This window comes from Vipera ursinii (genome assembly GCF_947247035.1).
Source record: "Vipera ursinii genome assembly, chromosome: 2".
Lineage (NCBI taxonomy): Eukaryota > Metazoa > Chordata > Lepidosauria > Squamata > Viperidae > Vipera > Vipera ursinii.
Genome location: NC_139513.1, coordinates 26,314,245 through 26,336,622, shown reverse-complemented (window position 1 = coordinate 26,336,622; position 22,378 = coordinate 26,314,245). Strand labels below are relative to the sequence as shown.

The 22,378-nt window shown below is 42.6% G+C and overlaps 1 protein-coding gene across 1 annotated transcript; it reads right to left on the bottom strand.

Annotated features, from left to right (window-relative positions):
- Positions 1-1,337: 1,337 nt before the first annotated feature.
- Positions 1,338-13,291, bottom strand: LOC310636342 (putative peptidyl-tRNA hydrolase 2). Its single transcript, XM_083356092.1, has 6 exons — positions 13,177-13,291; positions 13,002-13,076; positions 10,814-10,915; positions 8,778-8,875; positions 6,447-6,561; positions 1,338-3,308 (listed from the first exon to the last, which is right to left on the bottom strand). The coding sequence occupies exons 1-6, from the start codon at positions 13,270-13,272 to the stop codon at positions 3,219-3,221; spliced, it is 576 nt and encodes a 191-aa protein (XP_083212218.1). The 5' UTR covers positions 13,273-13,291; the 3' UTR covers positions 1,338-3,218.
- Between the last annotated feature and the right edge of the window lie 9,087 nt (positions 13,292-22,378).

Genomic DNA, 22,378 nt, shown 5'->3' with positions numbered 1-22,378 from the left:
CAGCTGTATCTAGTGCAATCCCATACAATGGGTGAAATGTCACCTCGGTTAGCAATCACCAAATAGCTACAGCTACAATGTTTATATTAGTGAGTGCCTGTTACTCGTCCCAGCTTCTGCCAACCTAGCAGTTCGAAAGCACGTAAAAAGGCAAGTAGAAAAATAGGGACCACTACGGTGGGAAGGGAACAGCGTTCCGTGCGCCTTTGGCGTCTAGTCATGCCGGCCACATGACCACGGAGACGTCCTCGGACAAGCGCTGGCTCTTCGGCTTTGAAACGGAGATGAGCACCGGCCCCTAGAGTTGGAAACGACTAGCACGCATGTGCGGGGGAACCTTTACCTTTTTTAAAGGGAGATTGCTCGAGTAGTTCCTATACACCAGGGGTCCCCAACCTCCGGTCCGTGGACCAGTACCAGTCTGTGGCATGCCAGCAACCGGTCCACACAAAGCCCCATCCACAGGATGCTGGCAGCACCCAAAACCATGCCCCTTCCGGTCCATGGAAAAACCTCTCTCCACGTAACCGGTCCCTGGTGCCCAAAAGGTTGGGGACCTCTGCTATACACCACCCTGATGTTAAGGGGGCAGGATTAAGTTCAGCCTCTTGCAGGAAGAGGCGGCAAACAATAGGGCAGGGGTAGGCAACCTTGGCTCTTTTATGACGTGTGGACTTCAACTCCCAGAATTCCTGAGCCAGTCATGCTGAGGGGGGAAAGAGAGGTTTCCAAGCTGAGCCATGCTGGCTCAGGAATTCTGGGAGTTGAAGTCCACGAGTCATCAAAGAGCCAAGGTTGCCTACCCCTGCGATAGAGAGAGAAGGACTAGTTTGTAACAACAGCCATCACAGTTCTACTTGAGTGTGCATGGAGGTGAGCTGTACTGATTTAAGTGGGATTCCCTCTCACACAACATCAGATTCTACAAACGCTCCATAGCGTTGGCTCGTAAGAAAATATGAAGTATGAATGGGTTGTTAGACAAATCTTACGATTGGAGTAAATGTCACTGATTTTGCCTCACTCTTTGCACAGTCTTTACATTCTTCTAACTGGCAGCTCATTTGCGCTTTCCTGAACCAGTTGATGCTTTGGAACACAAAAGGCAAAGCAAAGAGAACATGCCACCTCCTTTCCCAGCTTCACCGGCCTTAAAATAGCCGAGGCGATTTGTTTCTTTACTTTGTAGCTACATAAACTTAATAAATTGCACACCTACCAGCAGGACTTGCTCTTACAAGTCACTCCAGACCATCAGGGGGTTTATGATTCAGCCATAAACATCATGTCTTTTATTTCAAGAGGCTCTTAACCTACTTGCAGCTTTTTTTTTTGTCTTCCCTGTTGGTCTACCATATGGGCTCCTGCCAATAATATGTGTCATTGTGTGGCAAAATACTTGACTTCAGTGGCACAGTTAGAGAGAGTGCCTAACAAACACTGCCATTGGAGGAAAGAAAAAGGGAACCGCCCCCTTCTTCAAGGGCTCCAGGCTCCATAATACTCAAAAAAAAAAAAGGCCAGGGTAATGGGCCAAGTGACAGTACTATGGCGTGTATTGAAGGACAAGTGCAAAGGCAGCAAAAAAAAAATCAGACTTATCCAAATGGGATATTTGTGCAGCTCTCGATGACGCTATTCCTGTAAGCAACAGATGGTCTGGCCTTCAAAACGATCTGATTGCAAGCTGATGCCAATTGATCAATGCCCCTGTGTGCCTGGGGCTCTGACTAATCCATCACCAATCACTGATGCTACTTCATAGTTAAAAGCTATTCAAGTGGAGCTTGGATTTAGAGGCGTCGGTCTCTTAATTTTCTGAGCCACTTGTACAGCAAATTGGACAGATTTCATCACCTGCACACAACTATTTCATCGGCATGCACTAAAAGAGTGCAAGGCATCAACCACAAAATGCATGGCCTGTATTGACAGTAATAGCTGGGGGAGTTAACAAACACAAAAATTCCCTTAGTTTTCTACAAATGGGTGGAAATATGGCAAGTATTAAATTTCAGATGGCCCAGTGCTTAAAAGCTACAAGAGCTCTGCCAGAGAGAAAATCTTTTAACTATGACAGAACGCATCACGTTAGCTGCTACTTGGTCAATATCACTCATTTCTTAAAAGCTAATGTTACAGAATTTGGGTTTTCTTGAAATTCTCCAGTTATTCCCAGTGTCAGTCACATAAATCTAGAATTACCACTCTTGGGATCAATGTAAAAATTAGTACTGGCAAAGAAAGGAGTTATTGGACCAGCATTGAAAAAGCCCGGAACGTAACGTTATCACGTTAACAAAGATATAGAAAAAGACACTGTCACAGATCTGCTACATAATCTTGGCTTTTTCTTGTTCTTAATATTCTGAGAACAAAGACGCAAACATTAAAAAGCTGTTTTAAGATGGGAAAACCTAGACCTTCATGTTGCTGAACATTTTTTCACAATGACTACTACTGCAATTTAATTCAGCTATTAAGGGAAATATGTCTGAACAGGATTAGCGCTGCTTTGAAAATCCAGTTTTTCAAAGCCACTGAGAAACTTGACACAAAGGACATCATAAAGCAAGACACGGCCCACTTGTGGAAGTTAAAAATAAGATACAGACACCACCAATTACAATATACACTAGCTAAACAGAGAAGTTACAGCCTTCTAAACAGGAACAACCAGCCTTTGCCTCTATTGAAGAGAAGTCCTAGCAGGTAAGTCGGATGAAGCTCTCAAAGACTGCAACGCTTTTGTTCCTTTTCACATCACAGGGAAAAAAAAAGAGAGTGATATACTCTTGGCACAAGATATCCAAATGGTGTGAGAATTTATACTAGAGTAACCAGCACTTTCCTCGCTTGGGGAAGAGGGGGGGTTGAGCACACTTGACTGGGGTTAATGGATTATGTGAATATATCTGAAGGGCAAGGCAACCTTGGAGGATCCTTGCAGTTTCCCCCTCAACTGAAAATGCCTAAGCGTTACTTGTGACAGAGAGCAGCTTGCTTATAAATGGGGTCAGACCCACTTGAGAGTCCATTAGAAATCTGGATCAGGAGAACTATCGCTTCCTTTGTCTAGAAGAAAGCTCCTCTTACGAAGGAGAGCTGTCTCTCGGGGGGGCTTCTGTTCTGCTCCGGTGGTTTCTTGAGTTGTTGGCAGAGGAGGAGATGGCTTAGGCTCTCCAAGGATCCCACAGGCAGCCAAATTTCACAACATCTCAGTTCAGCAGTTTTAGCTGCCCAGTCACCTGGTTCACCAGCTCTTCGTCTCCCATGATGGCAAGGACTGTCTGTGACCCAGCCGGGACCTAAGAAAAAGATATTTGTTTCTCATTAGGGATAGATGCAAGATGAATGAGAGTTCAGAATAGATGTAGCTTCTCTTTGTGCTCTCTGAGCTTGGTTGTTTTCTTGTAGACGTTTCATTATCCAAACTAGATAACGTCATCGGTGCTGAATGTTAATTAATGAAACGTCTGCAAGAAAACAAGTTCAGAGAGCACCAAGGACTCCTCAGTTACAAACATTCTCCTTTGTCGGCTTCTCTTAGCGCAGGGGGTAGGCAACCTCGGCTCTTTTATGATTCATGGACTTCAACTCCCAGAATTCCTGAGCCAGCCAAGCTGGCTCAGGAATTCTGGGAGTTGAAGTCCATGATGACTTGGCTGAATGTCTATGGAGATTCTCAAATCGTCCCTGTCACGATTGTCCCAAAGATGTTTTTTCCAAAAGTCCAGCTGGACGTTCTTGGTTTTTCTGAAGAAAGGAAGAAGCTTCTTGCATCAGAAGTGAAATGTTTTCAAAGAAAAAAACAACAACAAGGAGGTCCAGTTGCCTTTTGGAAAAAGCATCTTTGGGATGAGTCTTGGCTGATTTACACTGGTACGTAAATGAATTTGGGGGGTGGTGGTGATGTAACGCAATTCTTACTGAAATATCCCTGTAAAAGGGGATACTGGAGGCCAATAGTGGAAAATCATTTTGATGTTATTCAGTACTTCAGTTACAAATACTGATGAATGTGGATAATTTGGGGGAGGGAAAGGAATGGAAAAACACCCAAATCGGTTTCTTCGGCACCGTGGCTTACTCATAGATCCTCAAGAGGTTAATGGTATTTCAAGGTGAAAAGAAACCTCTTTTAAAAAAGTTTTGAAATCCAGCTCCACTTAAGTATTTGTTTTACTTTTGTTATTTTTGAGGAGGGCAAAATAACAGAAGAACAGAGTTGGAAGGGGCCTTGGAGTTCATCTAGTCCCACCCACCTGGCTCAGGCAGGAAACCCTACACATTTCAGACAAATGGTTGTCCACTTTCTTAAAAACCTCCAGTGTCGGAGCACACACACCTTCTGAAGGCAAGTCGTTCCACCAGCGGATTGTTCTGTTAGGAGGGCAGACATGTCAAACTCATGACGTCACGTGACGTTGCGCAACATATCAAAGCTTTTTTTCCCCTTGCCGGCAATGGGGTGGGCATGGTTTTGTCATGATGCGTCTGGCCCGCGGGCCAGCAGTTTTGACACCCCTGTGTTAGGGACATAGGATGTCAAGGCTGGAGACAAGACAACTGATGTTAGATTTGGTGTCAGGCCCCCAAACCAAGAAAGAGACGTGATGATTCTTCCAAGCTGAATTCTGTTGTTTTTTAATATATGTATTTACTGTTTTAGTTTGGGCATTGTATTTAATTCTTTTTAACTTTTGTATTTTTGTATTTTTATATATTTGCCCTGTTCACCGCCCTGAGTCCTTCGGGAGAAGGGCGGTATATAAATAAAATTATTATTATTATTATTATTATTATTATTGTTCCACACCTCAAGACAGAATCTTGCCAAAGCGAAGCATTGTACTATCTGCATCTATAAAATATTCTGAGAACTATTAGGGAGGGACTGCCTTCACCGTCTTTCTCTCACACGAAGTATCTGGACTGCAGCTGTCTCTCATTTCTCTGGAATGCTCTCCTCCCCTCCCGGGAATCCAGTCTACTGTATTACATCACATTTGGTTTTCAATATCAACTAGTACAGGGGTAGGCAACCTCGGCTCTTTTATGACTCATGGACTTCAGCTATGCTGACTCAGGAATTCTGGGAGTTGAAGTCCATGAGTCATAAAAGAGCCGAGGTTGCCTACCCCTGAACTAGTAGACAGTTGCTTTCAAATGCACAAATAAGAGCTGAACTATTGTGTTTTCATTCTTGTTCAACGATGGCAATAAAATGCTGAGGTCTAAGGTAATTATACTAGAAAGCGATATACATTTTTTTTTAAAAAAAACTGAAATATAACTAATAATCAAGTGCCAGGTTTTTGTTTCTAAGTTCGGGCAGTTCACAAGACTTGTATAAAGCCAGAGTTTTGTTTCTTTGTTTTTAAGATAGGGTGGCCAGATAAGTCTTTTAGATAAATAAGTGTCAAAACATCTCTGTTTAGGAGAAACCTTACACTGTACATACAGGGAATCCTCGACTTATGACCACAATGGAATCTGGCAATTAGAGTTGTTAAGACACGATGGTCATAAAGCAGGTCATCCTATGACAGGACCTGATTTTACAACCCTTTTTTGAGGTAGTGGTTAAGGAGGAAGCTCAATGCTCACAACGGGCTTTTTTTTTGGTGGAAATCAAAAGTAAACACTGGTTTCTGTGGAAAAGTAAATTACGGTCCCATGACTAAGGGATACCATAAATGCAGACTAGTAGCAGTTTAATTTAATTTTTAATTTAATAATATTTCTATACCGCCCTTCTCCCGAAGGACTCAGGGCGGTGAACAGGGCAAGAATAAAAATACAAAATTACAAAAGTTAAAACAAGATTAAATAAATGCCCATATTAAAATACATCTTAAAAACCCAGTAAAAACAATACAACCCCCCCAATCCCCTCATCAGGCCAGGCCAGCTTGTTCAAAGAAGTATGTTTTTAGCTTGCGGCGAAAGGAGCGAAGGTCGGGCGCCATCCGGAGCTCAACCGGTAGCTGATTCCATAGCTCCGGGGCGCCCACAGAGAAGGATCTCCCCCTGGGGGCCACCAGTCGACACTCTTTGACCAGTGGCACCCTGAGGAGGCCCTCTCTGTGGGAACGCACAGGGCGGAGGCAATGTAACTTCAGAACGTGATGTAACTTCAGAACTGGGTTGTAAGCTTTTTTTGGGGGGGGGGAAGGTATGTCGTAATTTGGAACTGTTGCTAAGCAACGGGTCGTAAGGTGAGGACTACCTGTATTTCTCAAGAGAGACTTTCTAATCAAACAGGCAAAAAGCTTCAAGCTTTTTTCCCTCTCGAGTTCTGAAAATGTTCTCTGACTGCACGACTCATAAACTACGGCACGAATTCTAACCCTCCCTTTGGAGCGCCAGAGCCAGCGGTTTGCTTGGCTCAGGAGGAGACACCTTTGGAGTTACTTTCCCCCCCCCCAGAATAACTGATTTACCTGTGTCCTTCCGGCATCTTGCACTAGGTATGTTGGCAATTCTAGACTCAGGGCAAGCGCGTGCAGTTCCAGCAACTGGTCTGTGTTGGCTCCTTGAAGTACAACTTTCTTTGCACTAAGAAGGGCAAAGCATACTTCATGGTAAGACCTACACATTGTCTGCTTGGCTATGAGTCTAACGGAAACAAATTATAAACACCATCGGACAAAGACTTATATATATGTATATATATACAGTATGCTGAAGTCTATACCTTTTGACTGGCAAAAGCAACCCATTATCTTCCAGACAAATGGATTGGAGCATTTTATGTAAACTGGGTTTTAAAGGTTCATTAACGACTTAGCGTGATGTATGAACCAACCACCATAGTAAACAAACCAGAGAAGAAGGCCCCTCCACTACATTTGGGATCTAGGACAACTCACCACGGCCAACTCGCCCTGGGACAAGAGTTATTCTAATGTCGAAGAAATGGTGGGATAGGATCACTGAAGAAAGGATGCCAAAAATGAAACGTGAATGACAAAAATTAAAATAATGTTTTTAATTATTTCAAATAATTACACTGAATTGCTGAACTGTCCTGTGACGAGTTGCCCATGGGGAGATGGCCACGGAGAGTTGTCCCACAGCGAATTGGCTGTGGCAAGACGGCTGTGGCAAGTTGGTTATGGCGAGTTGTTCCATTCGGCCACCCCTGGATTAGGAAAGGCAAATCTCTGGATCTTAAACCTTTATATGGGGCTTAAACCATCTTGAAGCCCTTTCATCTCTTAAACCACTTTTCCCAAGAGTCAAGCTGATTTAAGGGCCCACTGAAAGGTTTACAAAACTAATTTTGTCCTTAGATCCCCCCCAAAAGAGGTCCTCAAATGGGGCTTACCACTTTACCAGCCCCAGCCCCTACAAGGCCACAGAAGTTAAAAGTGCCACCTTAAAAGTTCTTATAACCCATTGAATCAAATTTTATCAATGAACATAACTGACTTTAATTCACACAATGTTTGCTGTAAATCATGGTTTACAAACTAAAATAGCTGGGCTTATACCACATACTAACCCAAGGTAAACAGCATTGCATTAGACTTATATACCGCTTCATAGTGTTTTACAGCCCTCTCTGAACGGTTTACAGAGTCAGCATATTGCCCCCAACAACGTAGGTACTCATTTTACCAACCTCAGAAGGATGGAAGGCTGAGTCAATGTTGAGCCGGTGAGAATCGAACTGCTGGCAGTCGGCAGTCTGCAGAATTAGTCTGCAATACTGCATTCTAACCACTGTGCAACCAAGATGCATTATTGTATCAGAATAAATAGAATAATAAATAAAATCAGAAAGGTGACAGAGGATTCATCCCCTAACCAAGCTTCATTTATAACAGAACTGAGATTGAATATAAAAGAATCCCTTTTGGATTTCTGGCCTAGACCTTGAAGCTAAAGAATTCCATATTGCCCGAAGTCATGGTTTGTTTGCACCCTAATTTGTATAATATAAAGGAATTAAGAGATGGCCTTGGGGAAAGTATGAAATAACCATTAATTGTAGAAAAGGTCATATGGTCCAGGAATTGAAGCAAATAAAAAAAGCTCAAAATAACTCTGTCTTGATTTTCTTTAGCATGAAATGAGACAGAAAATTTTGGACACACTTTCAGGATTCTTTATAGCCTACAGCAGTGTTTCTCAACCTCAGCAAATTAAAAGATGTGTGGACTTCAACTCCCAGAATTCCCCAGCCAGACATCCTATTATATTAAATTAACACAGATACACTATTTTATTACCTTGGTATCAGCTTTAGCACATCATGTGTACTTATCCAGTTGGAAATTTAAGTTGCTTAATCCTAAACTCTGCTCATTCAGTTTAGTGGTTTACTGCAACACACTAAGCCATTAAGTGGTTTATTTGCTTTTGGTTTAGCTGCATCTTACGGGAAGCCAGCTGTTGTAGTTTGTAAAACAAAAGCTTTCCATCTTGTGTACAAACTGAATATAAACCAACGCAATATATATATAGCCCAGGTTCGAATCTCAGATAAAGGGTATGACTGACTGATGAGAACATAAGAAGTTCGAAATGATCATCTCAGCCTCCCAAATTCTTTATTAACAATTTGAATAATTTACACAAATAATGAGCTGTCATAAGTTGACTATATCCTGTGGATAAGCCTTGGGTCAGGCCAAAGCAGGGAAAAAAAGAGTTAATTAGCAAGGTGCATTCAAAAAGCCTTGACAAATACTTAACACATATATATATAATTAAGCAACTAAGTTTAACAGAATCCCGGAAAAGATGGCCAACTCTCATTTCCTTACCCATGCTCATCCCATTGGTTCATCATGTCCCTCTGACTTGGCTTTTCATGCACCAGCTGGAACAAGCCAATGGCTGCATGCCCCACCTGAGCAGCAATCTGTGGAGGAAAAGACTCCAAATTAGGGAGAACAACATTTTGTCTTGCTTCTGCTGAAATGATTCTGCTGCCCCTAGTGAGCGGTGGTTAGACGGCAATATTGCAGGCAAACTCAGCCACAGTCTGGAGTTTAATCCTGACATGGCTCAAGGGTGACTCAGTCGTCCATCCTTCCAAGGTTGGTAAAATGAGGATCCAGATTGTTGGGGGCAATAGGCAAATAATGCTTCTACACTGTAAACCAGGGGTGTCAAACTCAATTTCATTGAGGGCCGCATCAGCATTGCGGTTGCCCTCAGGGGACTGGGTAGGTATGGCCTGGGTGGGTGTGGCCTACTGGGTGGGCGTGGCTAGAGTGCGTATGGCCTACTGGGTGGGCGTGGCCAGCTCTACATCGTTCGCATCAAGGGTGCCTATGGGGGCCTGGGCTGGAGTGGGACAGATCTGAGGGTCTCTGGCAGAAGGAAGGTCTCTGGGCCAGGGCCAAGGCAGTGGGGGCCGTTCCCTCGCTGTTTCCAGGATGGCTTCGTGGGCCACATGAAACCACTTCGCGGGCCGGATCTGGCCCCCGGGCCTTGTGTTTGACAGGTCTGTTGTAAACTGTCGAGAGAGTGCTATAAAGCACTATGGGGCAGTATATAAGTCTTAGTGCTATTGCAATATCCCTAGGGAAGGACTCATTCATTACCTGCAAGTTATATGTAGTAGTCTAGTTACAAATCCAGACCAAATTCATCTTGTAAACATAGATCAACAGTACAGGCAGTTCTGGTTTAAGAAGATGATCCATTCCCTAAGTGTGTCATCAGCCGGAATTTGTATTTAAACTGGAACTCATACAGGTAGTCTTCACCACACAACCATTCATTTAGTAACTGAAGATACGGCATCATTGAAAAAAAGTGATTTACAACTGCTTTTCACACTCATGACTGTTGCAGCATCTCCACGGCCACGTGATCAAAATTCAGACGCTTGGCCACTGGCCTGTATTTACATTGGTTGCAGTGACTCCCAGGGTCACGTGGCCACCTTTTGCAACCTTCTGACATGCAGAGGTCAACGGGGGAGCCAGATTCACTTAACAACCACGTTACTAACTTCACAGCTGCAGTGATTCTCTTAACTGTGGCAAGAAAGGTCGTACGAAGGGGAAAAATTCACTTAACAACTACCTCGCTTAGCCATGGAAATTTTGGGGTCAGTTGTGGTTGTAAGTCGAGGACAACCTGTATCTACAAATGGACTGGGTTATTACTGAAAATGGTGGGCAACACTGTCCTTTCTTGAACTGATGAACCACTGAAAGCCACGGGCTGTTTTCAGAAACCGATGAACCTAGCTTGTATGTTAAAAATGTGTGACTTCAGCAATTCCTGAAAGCGCTGCCTGGCTTTGGTGCTAGAAGGAGGACAATGCTGTCTGCCGCTTTTCGTAATAAGCAGCCTGCTTGTAACTAAGGGTTGTTTTTAAGTTGGACAATCTTAATGTGGAGTTTAGGCAGACTGAGTACTGTGGATTGCCTGTACTCAGAGGACTTACGTACCCATTATTCACACTTGTTACTGAGCCACAGTTTTTACATTTATCATATCAGAACAAAACGGACTAAGCTTTTCAAAAGCTTTTCAAGTTATAGAATGATTCTCTAGATCAAAGGTAGGCAACCTCGGCTCTTTGATGACTCGTGGACTTCAACTCCCAGAATTCCTGAGCCAGCCATGCTGAGAGGAAAGGGAGAGGTTTCCAAGCTGAGCCATGCTGGCTCAGGAATTCTGGGAGTTGAAGTCCACGAGTCATAAAAGAGCCAAGGTTGCCTACCCCTGTTCTAGATGACTATTGGTTTCAGCCCTGGATCTGCCCCTCAGTAACGAAATCAGGTAAAAAATTAGGCTCAGTTTAAAAGACTAGGAGGCAATAATAACCTGAAGCGTTTACCTTTCCAATTCCCATGGAGAGTTCCATGTTTACCACAAAGACCATCTTGTGGTGTCTGCTTGGGAGAAGATTGACATCACTGCCCTGTGCCTCATCTTCATCCTGGAAAAGACAGTTTGACAGCAATAAAGTTTTCTGTTTAATGAAGTATATATGAAATCACACAGGAGGGATATTAAAAGGGTCAGACTACGACTGGGGACACCCAAGTTTAAATCTTTGGTCATCCATGAAGTTCATAGGATAATCCTTGGCCAATCACCAGCTCTATGTCTACCTTATTCATAGATCAGTTGGATAATGGGCGGAGGAACAAAAAATAATGATGGGCACTACTTTGGGTTTCTTAAAAGAACAATAGGAAGTAGAGGTGGTCCTCAACTTACGACCACAACTGAGCCCAAAATTTCTGTTGCTAAGCAAGACAGTTGTTGAGTTTTGCCCCATTTTATGATGTTTCCTTGCCATAGTTGTTAAGTGAATTGTTGCAGTTAAGTTAGCAACACAGTTCTTAAGTGAATCTGGCTTCCCCATTGACCTTGTTGGAAAGTTGCAAAACATGATCGCCTGACCCTGGGAAACCGAAGCCATCATAAATGAGTCAGTTGCCTAGCATCTGAATTTTGATCATGTGACCATCAGGATGCTGCAATAGCCGTATGTGTGAAAAATGATCATAACTCACTTTTTTCAGTACCGTCGTCATACCTTTGAACAGTCATTAAATAAACTGTTGTAAGTCAAGGACTAACTGTATTCTGCCCTCCCCATCAGCAAAATAGATGCCACTACTACAATGTTATTAATCTTGTACACCACAATAGAAAAATTCTATTTATGAACTGGTTATATTCCAAGATGTTCTCCCCTTGCATTCCATTAATGGTTTATGATCATTCTTGTCCTTAATTCCAAACATTCAGTCACTACAGTACACACCATACAGTCACTGCACAACAGTGAACAATATCCAAGTGGAAGTTGAGACAATGGGAAAGGGTTGGTTTACAGCATGCTTTCTCCCAACTTCAGGGACTTTCTAGGTTGGAGTTGCTAAAAGGTTTGTTCACACCAACAAAAATCTGCTTGAGGCTTATATAATAAATTACACTATTCATAAATAGTATCATGTCTGTAATTTATAGGTTTCAAGCAGTTAATGTGCATATCACATTTGCTGCACTCTTGCAGTCTGTATGATTACAGTCCATCTATATAATTATTCCGAATCATAAACATTTCCAGGGGACAGGGAGAAGTATTTCCTGCCACTTCAGGAAGAACAGATGATTCTCAAGGAATATTTAATTCCAGTCCTTTTTAAAAAAAGGCCTTCGTATTTCTGAATCCTGATTTGGTTTTGGAATAATTGCACATAGCTTTGCTTCTGTAAAAAACTAGGTGACATTCTGAAAAATTGAGAGGCCGCAGATTTCCTGGTGGAAGCAAGACTGAATTTTGACATTTAAACTAAGTTTAAGTCTGTGTAATTGTGTTGTTATGTAAATAAGCATGTACAATGATATAGTCCTTTAATCAGAATATGTGTGCAATTCAAACCTTGATCTACATTTCAAATCATTTATTTCCTAACATCTAAGAAACATGTTTTCCTCCCTAGTGAACAGCATCATCCATATACTCTTCAATATACATCATAAATACTCAGGTGATTTATAATTCTATGAAGAAATTTAGACAATTAAATTATAAGTATACTTAGTTTTAAAGTGTGGGACAGACTTGCAGATGCATATTTCACCACATTTTGAAAATTTGATACTGTCATAAATATGTTCATCTTTCAGGTGCCACTAGACTTTTGCTGCTTTGCTACTACAAATTATCACCCATACAGTTCTGGAAATGCACCAATACATAGACTATCCTCCTCCCCCATTCCATTAAAGGTTTGTAATTCAGAGTTTTTGATATCCCTACAAATATATGAATCCTTTTTAGATCTATTATCTCCCGAAGGAAAATATTTCTGCCTCCGGGTAGCAAAGCAGGGCGTAAATAAAAGCAATTGACCATTATCCAAAACGCTGTCAAATTATTTGTAGGATAGGCTTGCTGATCGCGTTCCAAGCCCTAGCCTGATGATGCATACATTAAAAAAGGAGCTAGGCCAGAAACTGATTTTTTAACTGGGTCAGAAACGGAAATCCAGATTGTAAATAGATACCTGGGAATCGAGACCGCTGCTGAAGTAAAGCTGCGCCGCCGCTTCAGCAGAATGACCACCGGTCAGCGCCAGAGCCTGGAGGCAAGGAAAGAGGGGAAATTGCAGGAAGAAATAAACCAGACGGAATGGATCCCAACCCACGCCTGATTCCGATCCACTGATAAAGACGACCCACCCTCCGCGCTGCAGCCTCCGGAATCCCCAGATCCAGCAAGAGAGCAAAGAGAGACTCATCGACGCTCGCGTCCGAATCGGGCGATTGCGACTCCATTCCTTACAGCTGCCGGCGCTCTGTTCACCTATTGGCCACTTCTCTCGCCTCTCGACCAATGAAATGACAACGTGCTCCTTTCGTCATCGCTTTGTGACCAATGGACCGGCCAGATCCTTAGATGACAACTATTATCTGCGCCCGTAGTGGGGCTCGGTTCGCTTTGAATGGTTAAGGTTCCACGTGGATTTCCAGGAGCAGGCTGGGGATTATGGGGGTGGGGTGGCGGCGGTAGTTGTTGTTGTAGTCAGTGGTGGGATTCAGCCGGTTCGCACCACTTCGGCAGAACTGGTAGCTATTTTTTCTTGTCCGGGCCCAGAATGGACTTCCGGAAGCAGCATCCACACAGAGAACCGGTTGTTCACGTATTTGAATCCCACCACTGGTTGCAGTCCAACATATCTGAAAGGCGGTTCTCTGAAGCGCTGACAGCCTATAAAACAGGGGTCTTCAAACTTGGTCCTTTTATGACTTGTGGACTTCAACTCCCAGAATTCCTCAGCCAGTGGGAAGCTGAATTTGCACAAGAGACTGCATCTGTTGTGTGAACTCAGCCATCCGCATTTTATTTAGCATGCTCTGCAAATCCATCCCTTGTGATCAGCCTGTGGTTTAATGTGTTGTGCAAACCCTGAAAAATGTTTCAACTGAGAAAATGATCATCCTTGAACTATGGATGGCCAGAGTGTGGACAGCCAGTTTCTTCACTCACCCTCCAGAGCTGCCATTCTGGGTAATATGAGTAATGATGATTGGAATCACCCAGCCTGAACTTTATACCAAGAGAGGAAAAAGACCCCTCTGTAAGAGGGATGTTGGAGTCTTAGTGGACAATCACTTAAATATAAGCCAGCAGTGTGCTGCAGCTGCCAAAAAAGCAGGGGAGGGGGAACGAAGGGAGGCTCAGCCAATCTCAATGTATACATGGTTGTACTTTGACAATAAAGGTTCATACATTCATTGCATTAACAGAGGGATAGAAGCATTAATGAAGTATTAATACCACTTTATAATGCTTTGATAAGACTACACTTGGAATACTGCATCCAGTTTTGGTTGCCACAATGTAAAAAAGATGTTGAAACTCTTGAAAGAGTGCAGAGAAGAACAACAAAGGTGAGTCTAGAGCAGACATGTCAAACACAAGGCCCGGGGGCCAGATCCGGCCCGCGAAGCGGTTTCATGTGGCTCACGAAGCCATCCTGGAAGCAGTGAGGGAACGGCCCCCACTGCCTTGGCCCTGCCCCAGAGACCCTCCTCCTGCCAGAGACCCTCAGATCTGTCCCACTCCTGCCCAGGCCCCCATAGGCACCCTTGATGTGAACGATGTAGAGCTGGCCACGCCCACCCAGTAGGCCATATGCACTTTAGCCACGCCCACCTAGTAGGCCACACCCACCCTGGCCATACCCACCCGGCCCCCTGAGGGCAACTGCAATGCTGATGCGGCCCTCAATGAAATTGAGTTTGACACCCCTGGTCTAGAGACTAAAATATATAAAGAACAGTTGCAGGAATTGGGTATTCTAGTTTAATGAGGAGAAGGACTAGAGGTAACATAATAGCAATGTTCCAATATCTCAGGAGTTGCCACAAAGAAGAGGGGGTCAATCTCTTCTTCAAAGCACCTGAAGGCAGGACAAGAAGCAATGGATGGAAACAAATCAAGGAGACAAGCAACCTAGAACTAAGGAGAAATTTCCTGGCAGAGCAATTAATTAGTGGAACAACTTGCCTCTAAAAGTTGTAAATGCTCCAACACTGGAAATTTTTAAGAAGAGATTGGACAATGACTTGTCTGAAATGGTATAGGGTTTCCTACCTGAACAGGGGGTTGGGCTAGAACAGGGGTAGGCAACCTCGGCTCTTTTATGACTCATGGACTTCAACTCCCAGAATTCCTGATTCAGGAATTCTGGGAGTTGAAGTCCATGAGTCATAAAAGAGCCGAGGTTCCTTACCCATGGACTAGAAGTCCTTCAAGGTCCCTTACAACTCTGTTATTCTGTTAGCTTCTGCGTGTTGTTCATTTATTTCCTCCCCCACTTCAAACTGAGAAGCTGAATGAGCAGGCAGAAGGCCAGGAGATTTTTCATTTTCTTTGGACATCCGTGCGAAATCCCAATTCTGCTGCACTGCCAAAGGGAGAAGATGAACATACGATGAAGTACTGCAGAAGGAGAGAGCAGCTAAGCAGTTAGAAAGACAAGTAACCATCACTTATCAGTCCTTGCTGAGAAATATGTTCTTTCTGGATGGCACCAAAGGAACAAACCATTATTTAGGTACTAACTAGATTATTACTTGGCCCAGAGAGAAATTCAAATGATCAGGGCAGAAGATGAAGTGGCTGTGTCTTTCATGGCTACAGGAAATCTGTGGCTTACCACATTTCAGGGAGAGGGCACTTAGTGACCAGAAGTGGCTGAATGTATACACTAGGAAAGGGGTCCCCGACCTTGGCCACTTTATGACTTGTGGACTTCAATTCCCAGAATTCCTCAGCCAGCACGGCTGGCTGAGGATTTCTGGGAATTGAAGTCCACACATTATAAAGTGGCCAAGATTGGGGACTCCTGCACTAGGAACAGCTTGTTGCCCTTTCACAATCACTCAACATTTTCTTCCCTCAAACATTGGACAATTATTGGTAGGGGTTGTTTTTTTCCTTCCCATTGCTCACCCACTTTCTCTTAAAATATCATACCTGCTTTTGCATCCTGCTTTTTCTGGATGGGAATTGAGCAAATGGTGGAATTTTACTCCAGGTGCATCCAAAGAAAGCAAACAGGAAGCAAGGTCACTATTCCTCTTTACCTTGTTGAGTAATAAAAAAAATTCAGATAATCATTCATCCAGTAGGCTCCAGTGTCTCCTGCCACATCCCCCTCCCCCATATACAGTTCATTGCAACTGGAAATCCTGAGTTAGCTTCATAACTTGTGAAAATACTTGGACAATCACCAGGTAAGTAACAACCATGTTAGCATTGCTTAAAAATCAAGCAGTTTAGTTTCTATTGCCAAAGATGAGACCAGGGTGAGGAGAGTTACATCTTTCCAATAATTAACCAAGGCTATCTAAGTTGACATCTGTTACATTTTTAAGAGCAGTCTCTCAAAACAAATCTCAGGCTGGCATATAAATACTGTTACCTTCTAAGAGATGTTGCTCAGTTTGTCTCCGAAGCCTGAATGTGGCTTGTACCATCAATTTTGAATCAGACATGCATCTACACTTTCCACTCCGGATAGAAAACAGAAACAATGTGTTGACTCATGAAAGGCTAAATTTGGGGGAAATGATTTAAATGCCAGCCTATTTAAAATACATAGAAGCCTGCCCAGGTATCAATATTTGAAAGAGAAATCTTTCTTTCAACCAAAATTAGATGAGTAAATAAAAACTACAATCTGCTGTTCCCAAGCTTTGAAACTGTCTGCTAAAGCCATGCTAACTCCCACTGTATAAACTTCTGCTAATTTAAGGACTCTTTGGATGTGCAAAGAGGCTTTGGCTATACAGGTAGTCCTTGACTTACAACCACAGAACCAGAATTTTGGGGCTAGAATTTATGTTGCTAAGCAAGGCGGTTATTAAGTTAGTTGTGCCTGATTTTGTGACAATGGTTAAGCAAATCCCTGCAGTTCATAGGTGACTCATGTGGTTAAGCAAATTCAGCTTCCTCCCCCCTCCCCCTCCCTCCCCCCACCCCTTGAATTTGCTTGTTGAAAACTGGCTGGGAAGGTTGAAAATGGTGATCCTATGATCCCAGGATGCTGCAACTGTTGTAAATGCAAGCTGGTACCAAGTGCTCAAATTTTTATCACGTATCTGTGGTGAGGTTGCCAAGGTCTTTCAGTGCGAGGACCAGTCAGAAATCATTTTTTTCACGGCAAGTATAACTTCAGATGGTTGCTAAACGAAGGGTTGTAAGTGGAGGGTTACCTTTGAATGTTTTGAGGAAGTCAGGTGTTTTGTTTGAAAGGCTGTGTTGCTAATGAGCTTCGAATTTATGTTTCTGGCACTGTATTTTAGTGGCATTGTTTAAACCACCCTTTAATTGCCTATGTTTAAGCCATAGCGTACATGTCATCTGTGGACAATAGGGTGGGGCATAACTCCCACTATAAATACAGGTAGTCCTTGGGTTACAACCATTCGGTTAGTGACAGTACAAAGTTACAACGGCACTGAAAAAAGTGACTTGTGACCATTTTTCACACAACTGTTGCAGTTTGCCTGTGGTCACATGACCAAAATTCAGACGCTTGGCAACTGACTGATATTTATGACGGTTGCAGTGTCCTGGGGTCGTGTGATCCCATTTTGTGACCTTCTGACCAAGTAAGTGAGGAAGCCAGATTCACTTAACAATTGTGTTCCTAACTTACCAGCTTCACTTAACAGATGTGGAAGAAAAGGTTGTACAATGAGCCAAAACTCACTTAACAAATATCTCACTTAGCAACGGAACTTTTTGGCTCAATTATTTATTTATTTATTTATTTATTTATTTATTTATTAAATTAGTTTTCTATACCGCCCTATTCCCAAAGGACTCAGGGCGGTTTACAGGGCAGCATATAAAAGACAATATAAAAAGATAATATAAAATTAAAATGAATTAAATTGATTAAAGCCCAACTATTAAAACAATATTAAAAAGCTAAAACCCCTTCAGTCCAGGCCTGATAAATCGAAAAGCCAGGTTTTCAGGTCCCGGCGAATTTGAACGCAGATCGTTGTAAGTCAAGGGCTACCTGAGTTATCAGCCATTTATTTATGTTTGACTAAGCAAAACGACAAAAACTGTAAGTATTTTGTGGCTTCTAGATCAATCCTAATAATTCTTTTTTTTTCCTTGATGTTAAGTTCAAGCAAGTCTAAAAAAAGAGCAGTTATTTTGTGTTGTTTCCTTTTGCTTTGTTCACCTGCCTTTGAGTGGGAAACATTGCCCAGACAAGGGAGTGTGGTTATCACATGGCCAGACAATTAACTTGCACACCTGGCTTCTGCTGAAAATAGGAAAAACTGGTTGCACCAGCCCTCGGTGCCCTGGCTGAAGCCGGGCAAAAATGGGGGCTGAAAGTAGATTTACAATGGGTTCATTGTTGAAACTATGTCCTTCGGTACACAGCCTCGCATAAAGGCACAAACAGGCCAAGATTATTCTGTAGAAATTCCAGGAGAGGCACATGGGTAGATAATGCAAGACAAAATGGGGTTGGGTAATTTGAAGTTCAGCCTCTTATTGGAATCCAGTTGTTGACTTAATCCTTTATGTGAATTAGATGGTTAAGATAAGTCATAATGTGGTGGAGAACATAGTAATTGTATTTTTGTAATGCAGGTTTAGTCTGTGGTGGGAACCAGTGGTGGGATTCAGCCAGTTCACACCAGTTTAGCTAATTTTTTGTTGCTCAGGCCCAGAATGGACTTCTGGAAGCGGCATTCACACAGAGAACCAGTTGTTCACATATCTGAATCCCACCACTGGTGGGAACCCTTGTGCGACTGCAGCCTTTATCATATTTTCTTCTGTATTAAGAAACTCCAAATAATTCAATCTGTCCTCAGATCAAAGATAAAAGAATAACAGAATTGGAAGGGACCTTTGAGGCCGTCTACTCCAATCCACTGCTGAGGCAGGAGACCCTATTCCATTTCAGACAAATGGTTGTCCAATCTCTTCTTAAAAACTTCCAGTGTTGGAGCATTCACAGCTTCTGGAGGCAAGTCGTTCCACTGATTAATTGTTCTAACAGTCAGGAAATTTCTCCAACTCTTCTCCCGAATGAATCTTGTCCTATTATAATTTATTTGTTTGGGTACAATATGTTGTTATGAACACAACCAGTGGATTTTTAATCCTGATTCAGGGTTTGGCATCATGCTAAGCCATGTGAAATTTGCTTGCTTTGGACTTAATGCCAAATAGAAATTTTGTAACCCAGGGTGGGTTGCCTCAAATGAACGAGTTCACAATTTGCAGTTATCCAGTAAACCGTGGTTAAGCTATGATTTATTGCAAAGTGCAAACCCAGTCCTTTAGATAAAAGAGATGAGTTGTCTGATGACTCCTTTCACTTCTCATTTCTGACATGGAACGCCAGTCTGCACTTCTTCTGACCTTGCAGCCAGTTGCTGGTTGATAACAGCCTGGGGCCAGACAGAACTGGAAGATCCTGCAATACGAATCCCTTAAGGGGGATTGAAAAGTAGGTCATGCTGGGACAGGGAAAAAGAAGTGTGCATGTCATCACGTATGCACATGCATGCTGTTGGGGGTAAATTGAAAGGGAAAGATGCCAAAGGTACGGGAAAGTCTTGGAAGGAGGGAATTAGCAGCAAAACTAAGATCAAGAACATGGATTCTTAATTACAGAGCAATTTCCATGTAATTCTTTAGTAAATACTCCTTTGTTACACTTAATCACGGTTTATTTTCTTCAAGTGTTGTCATCTTTTGTTGCCTACATGTTCTTCTTCCCTTGGTTCATACAATACAAAGATCACCAACCTGTTTCTCACTTCTGAAGGTCAGCGGGTCATTACTATATATTGTGCAGTCTTTCTTTCTTACAACGGACAAACAAGTCATATTTTGAGCTATATGAAGCCTTGGTGGAGCAGTGGGCTGATGCCTCCTTAAGTAACACCAGCTGCCTGCAATTAGTGCAGGTTTGAGTCCCACCAGGCTCAAGGTTGACTCAGCCTTCCATCCTTCCGAGGTAGGTCAAATGAAGACCCCAGATTGTTGGGGGCAATAAGCTGACTTTGTAATAATGCCGCTTGTTGGGGGTGTGTGAAAGCCCTAACAAGCAGGCATATACATAGAATGAAGGCTACTGCTAAGCTTGTAAGCCGCCCTGAGTCTTCGGAGAAGGGCGGGATATAAATGGAATTAAAATAAAAAAAAAATATATCACAATCAGACTTGGGAATACGGGTAGTGGATTTTAAGAGATCTCTGAATGATTGTCATGTCCAAGGGACTTCTAGGAAAAGAAAGAGAAGTCCCAGTGAGATAAGTATTCAGTCACAAAAATATGGGGGAAAAACTTTAAAGAAAGGGGAAAAACTGCTTTGAATGTAGCAGAGGAAAAACGGCAGAAATAGAACATTGCTTCAGAGAGACATAATGGAGATCACGGTAAGGTTAATATCTGTTTTGTTGCCCTTTTCGTTAGTCATTATGGAGGATTCATATTATGAGTTATTGGTCTTTAATAATGCTGTGCTGTTTATTTTCATATAACTGAAACCAGTGTGTTAAATCAGGGAAGGGTACAGATGGAGATACCAGAATTTCTGGGAAACGTCACGCAAAATTAGCAGACACAGTAAAATGCTTACCAACAAACAAAATGGGTTTTCAACAATTACAAAGCCGAATTGATAAGGTATGCTTAATCTGCCTCTCAGGAAATGTGCAATTGCACATCCAATCTGTCATCCTTTTCCCATGTCATCTCACTACTGCTTATATACCGCTTCACAATGCTTTACAGCCGTCTCTAAGAGGTTTACAGAGTCAGCATATTGCCCCTGATAATCTGGGTCCTCATTTTACCCACCTCGGAAGTGTGGAAGGCTGAGTCAGGCTTGAGCCAGTCAAGATCAAACTGCTGGCAGTGGGCAGAGTTAGCCTGCAATTCTGTATTCTAACCACTGCACCACCATAGGGCTATCCCAGTTGAAAGCCTACAGCAGTCTAGCCGCTCTATGCACCAGATGAAGTAAGGTGAAGCTCAGAAAAGCTCAGACCTTTTAATAAGGTTGGTTGGTTGGGAAGAATGCTACAAGACTTCTTACTTTTGACACCATGGGTTCTGTTCCTACAATAGAGGATAGGTTGTGGATGAGGATAGATGCAGGTCATCTTTGACTTGTGACTTACACAATTGAGGTCTCGGTGACCGAAATGACAGTACAAGAAGATCCAGAGACACTTGGGGCTATCCAATGGATTCTGTTCTTTGCGATTGTGGTGAAATGCAGACAACAACACATATGTATACCAGCCCTTTGAGTCCTGATTAGTGTACACTTGAGGATTTCATGGCAGTATGACAAAAAGCAACTAATGTTGCTAATTTCTGGGCAAGATCTCTTTAATTTGTACATATTGTATCCTTGTATTTTATACTTTTTAAGTTTTATGTCATATACTGTAGCGTGCCTTATTTTAATTGTGATGCTTCTGACACAAATAAGCAAACGTGACGGTTGTTAATTGGGTCACCACTTGATTTTACAATATTTTTTCCTAAAATCATGGTCATTAAACGGGGTTAGTAATGGTTAAGCAAAACCGATGTTCACTAGGGGGCATTTTTTCTGGCAGAAACTGAAAGTAAACACCGGTTTAATTGTTGTAAATTGCAATCATGTGACTGCAGGACGCTGCAAATGGTTGTAAATGTGGGCTGGATGCCCAAAAGTTTTTTTTTATTACATTTATATCCCGCCCTTCTCCGAAGACTCAGGGCGGCTTACAAGCTTAGCAGTGGACATCAAGGATCATCAAGGACAAAATGTGGTCATGAGACCACAGGGGAGACCCAGTCATAAGTTGAGGACTACTTTTATAGCTTATAAGTAGCTGCATTAGAAGCCTCATCACTGCATTCTAGGCAAACATCTCTTTCTTAAGGATCATGGCGAGGGGGGTGTTTGATGCAGAAAGCTTGTGTGCACAAAGCTGTGATGCCATTAAAAAAAACTTCCCAGCCATCAGAATATAGATTATATTCTGCTCAAGCAGGAAACCCTATTCCATTTCAGACAAATGGTTGTCCATTCTCTTCTTAAAAACCTCCAGTGTTGGAGCGCCCACAACTTCTGAAGGCAGGTCGTTCCACTGATTAACTGTTCTGTCAGGAAATTTTTAGGTTGGATTTCTCTTGAAAATTTTCCGTCCATTACTCCTTGTCCTGCCCTCAGGTGCTTTGCAGAATAGGTTGAGCCCTCTTCTTTGTGACAGAGCAGTTGAACACTGAACACCAAGCTGAAGTAACCCACAAAGAAAAGCTCCTCACCCTAGCAGAGATTGTCTGGGATTACTTAGCCATAATGTGGTTGGCCTCCATCCCAATGTATA

Excerpts from the sequence above, each read along its gene's own strand:
- LOC310636342 (XM_083356092.1), bottom strand. The coding sequence starts at position 13,272 with ATGGAGTCGCAATCGCCCGATTCGGACGCGAGCGTCGATGAGTCTCTC. Across the intron at positions 10,916-13,001 it reads GCAGCGGTCTCGATTCCCAG|GATGAAGATGAGGCACAGGG; the intron begins GTATCTATTTAC and ends TGTCTTTTCCAG. Across the intron at positions 8,876-10,813 it reads TCTCCATGGGAATTGGAAAG|ATTGCTGCTCAGGTGGGGCA; the intron begins GTAAACGCTTCA and ends TTTCCTCCACAG.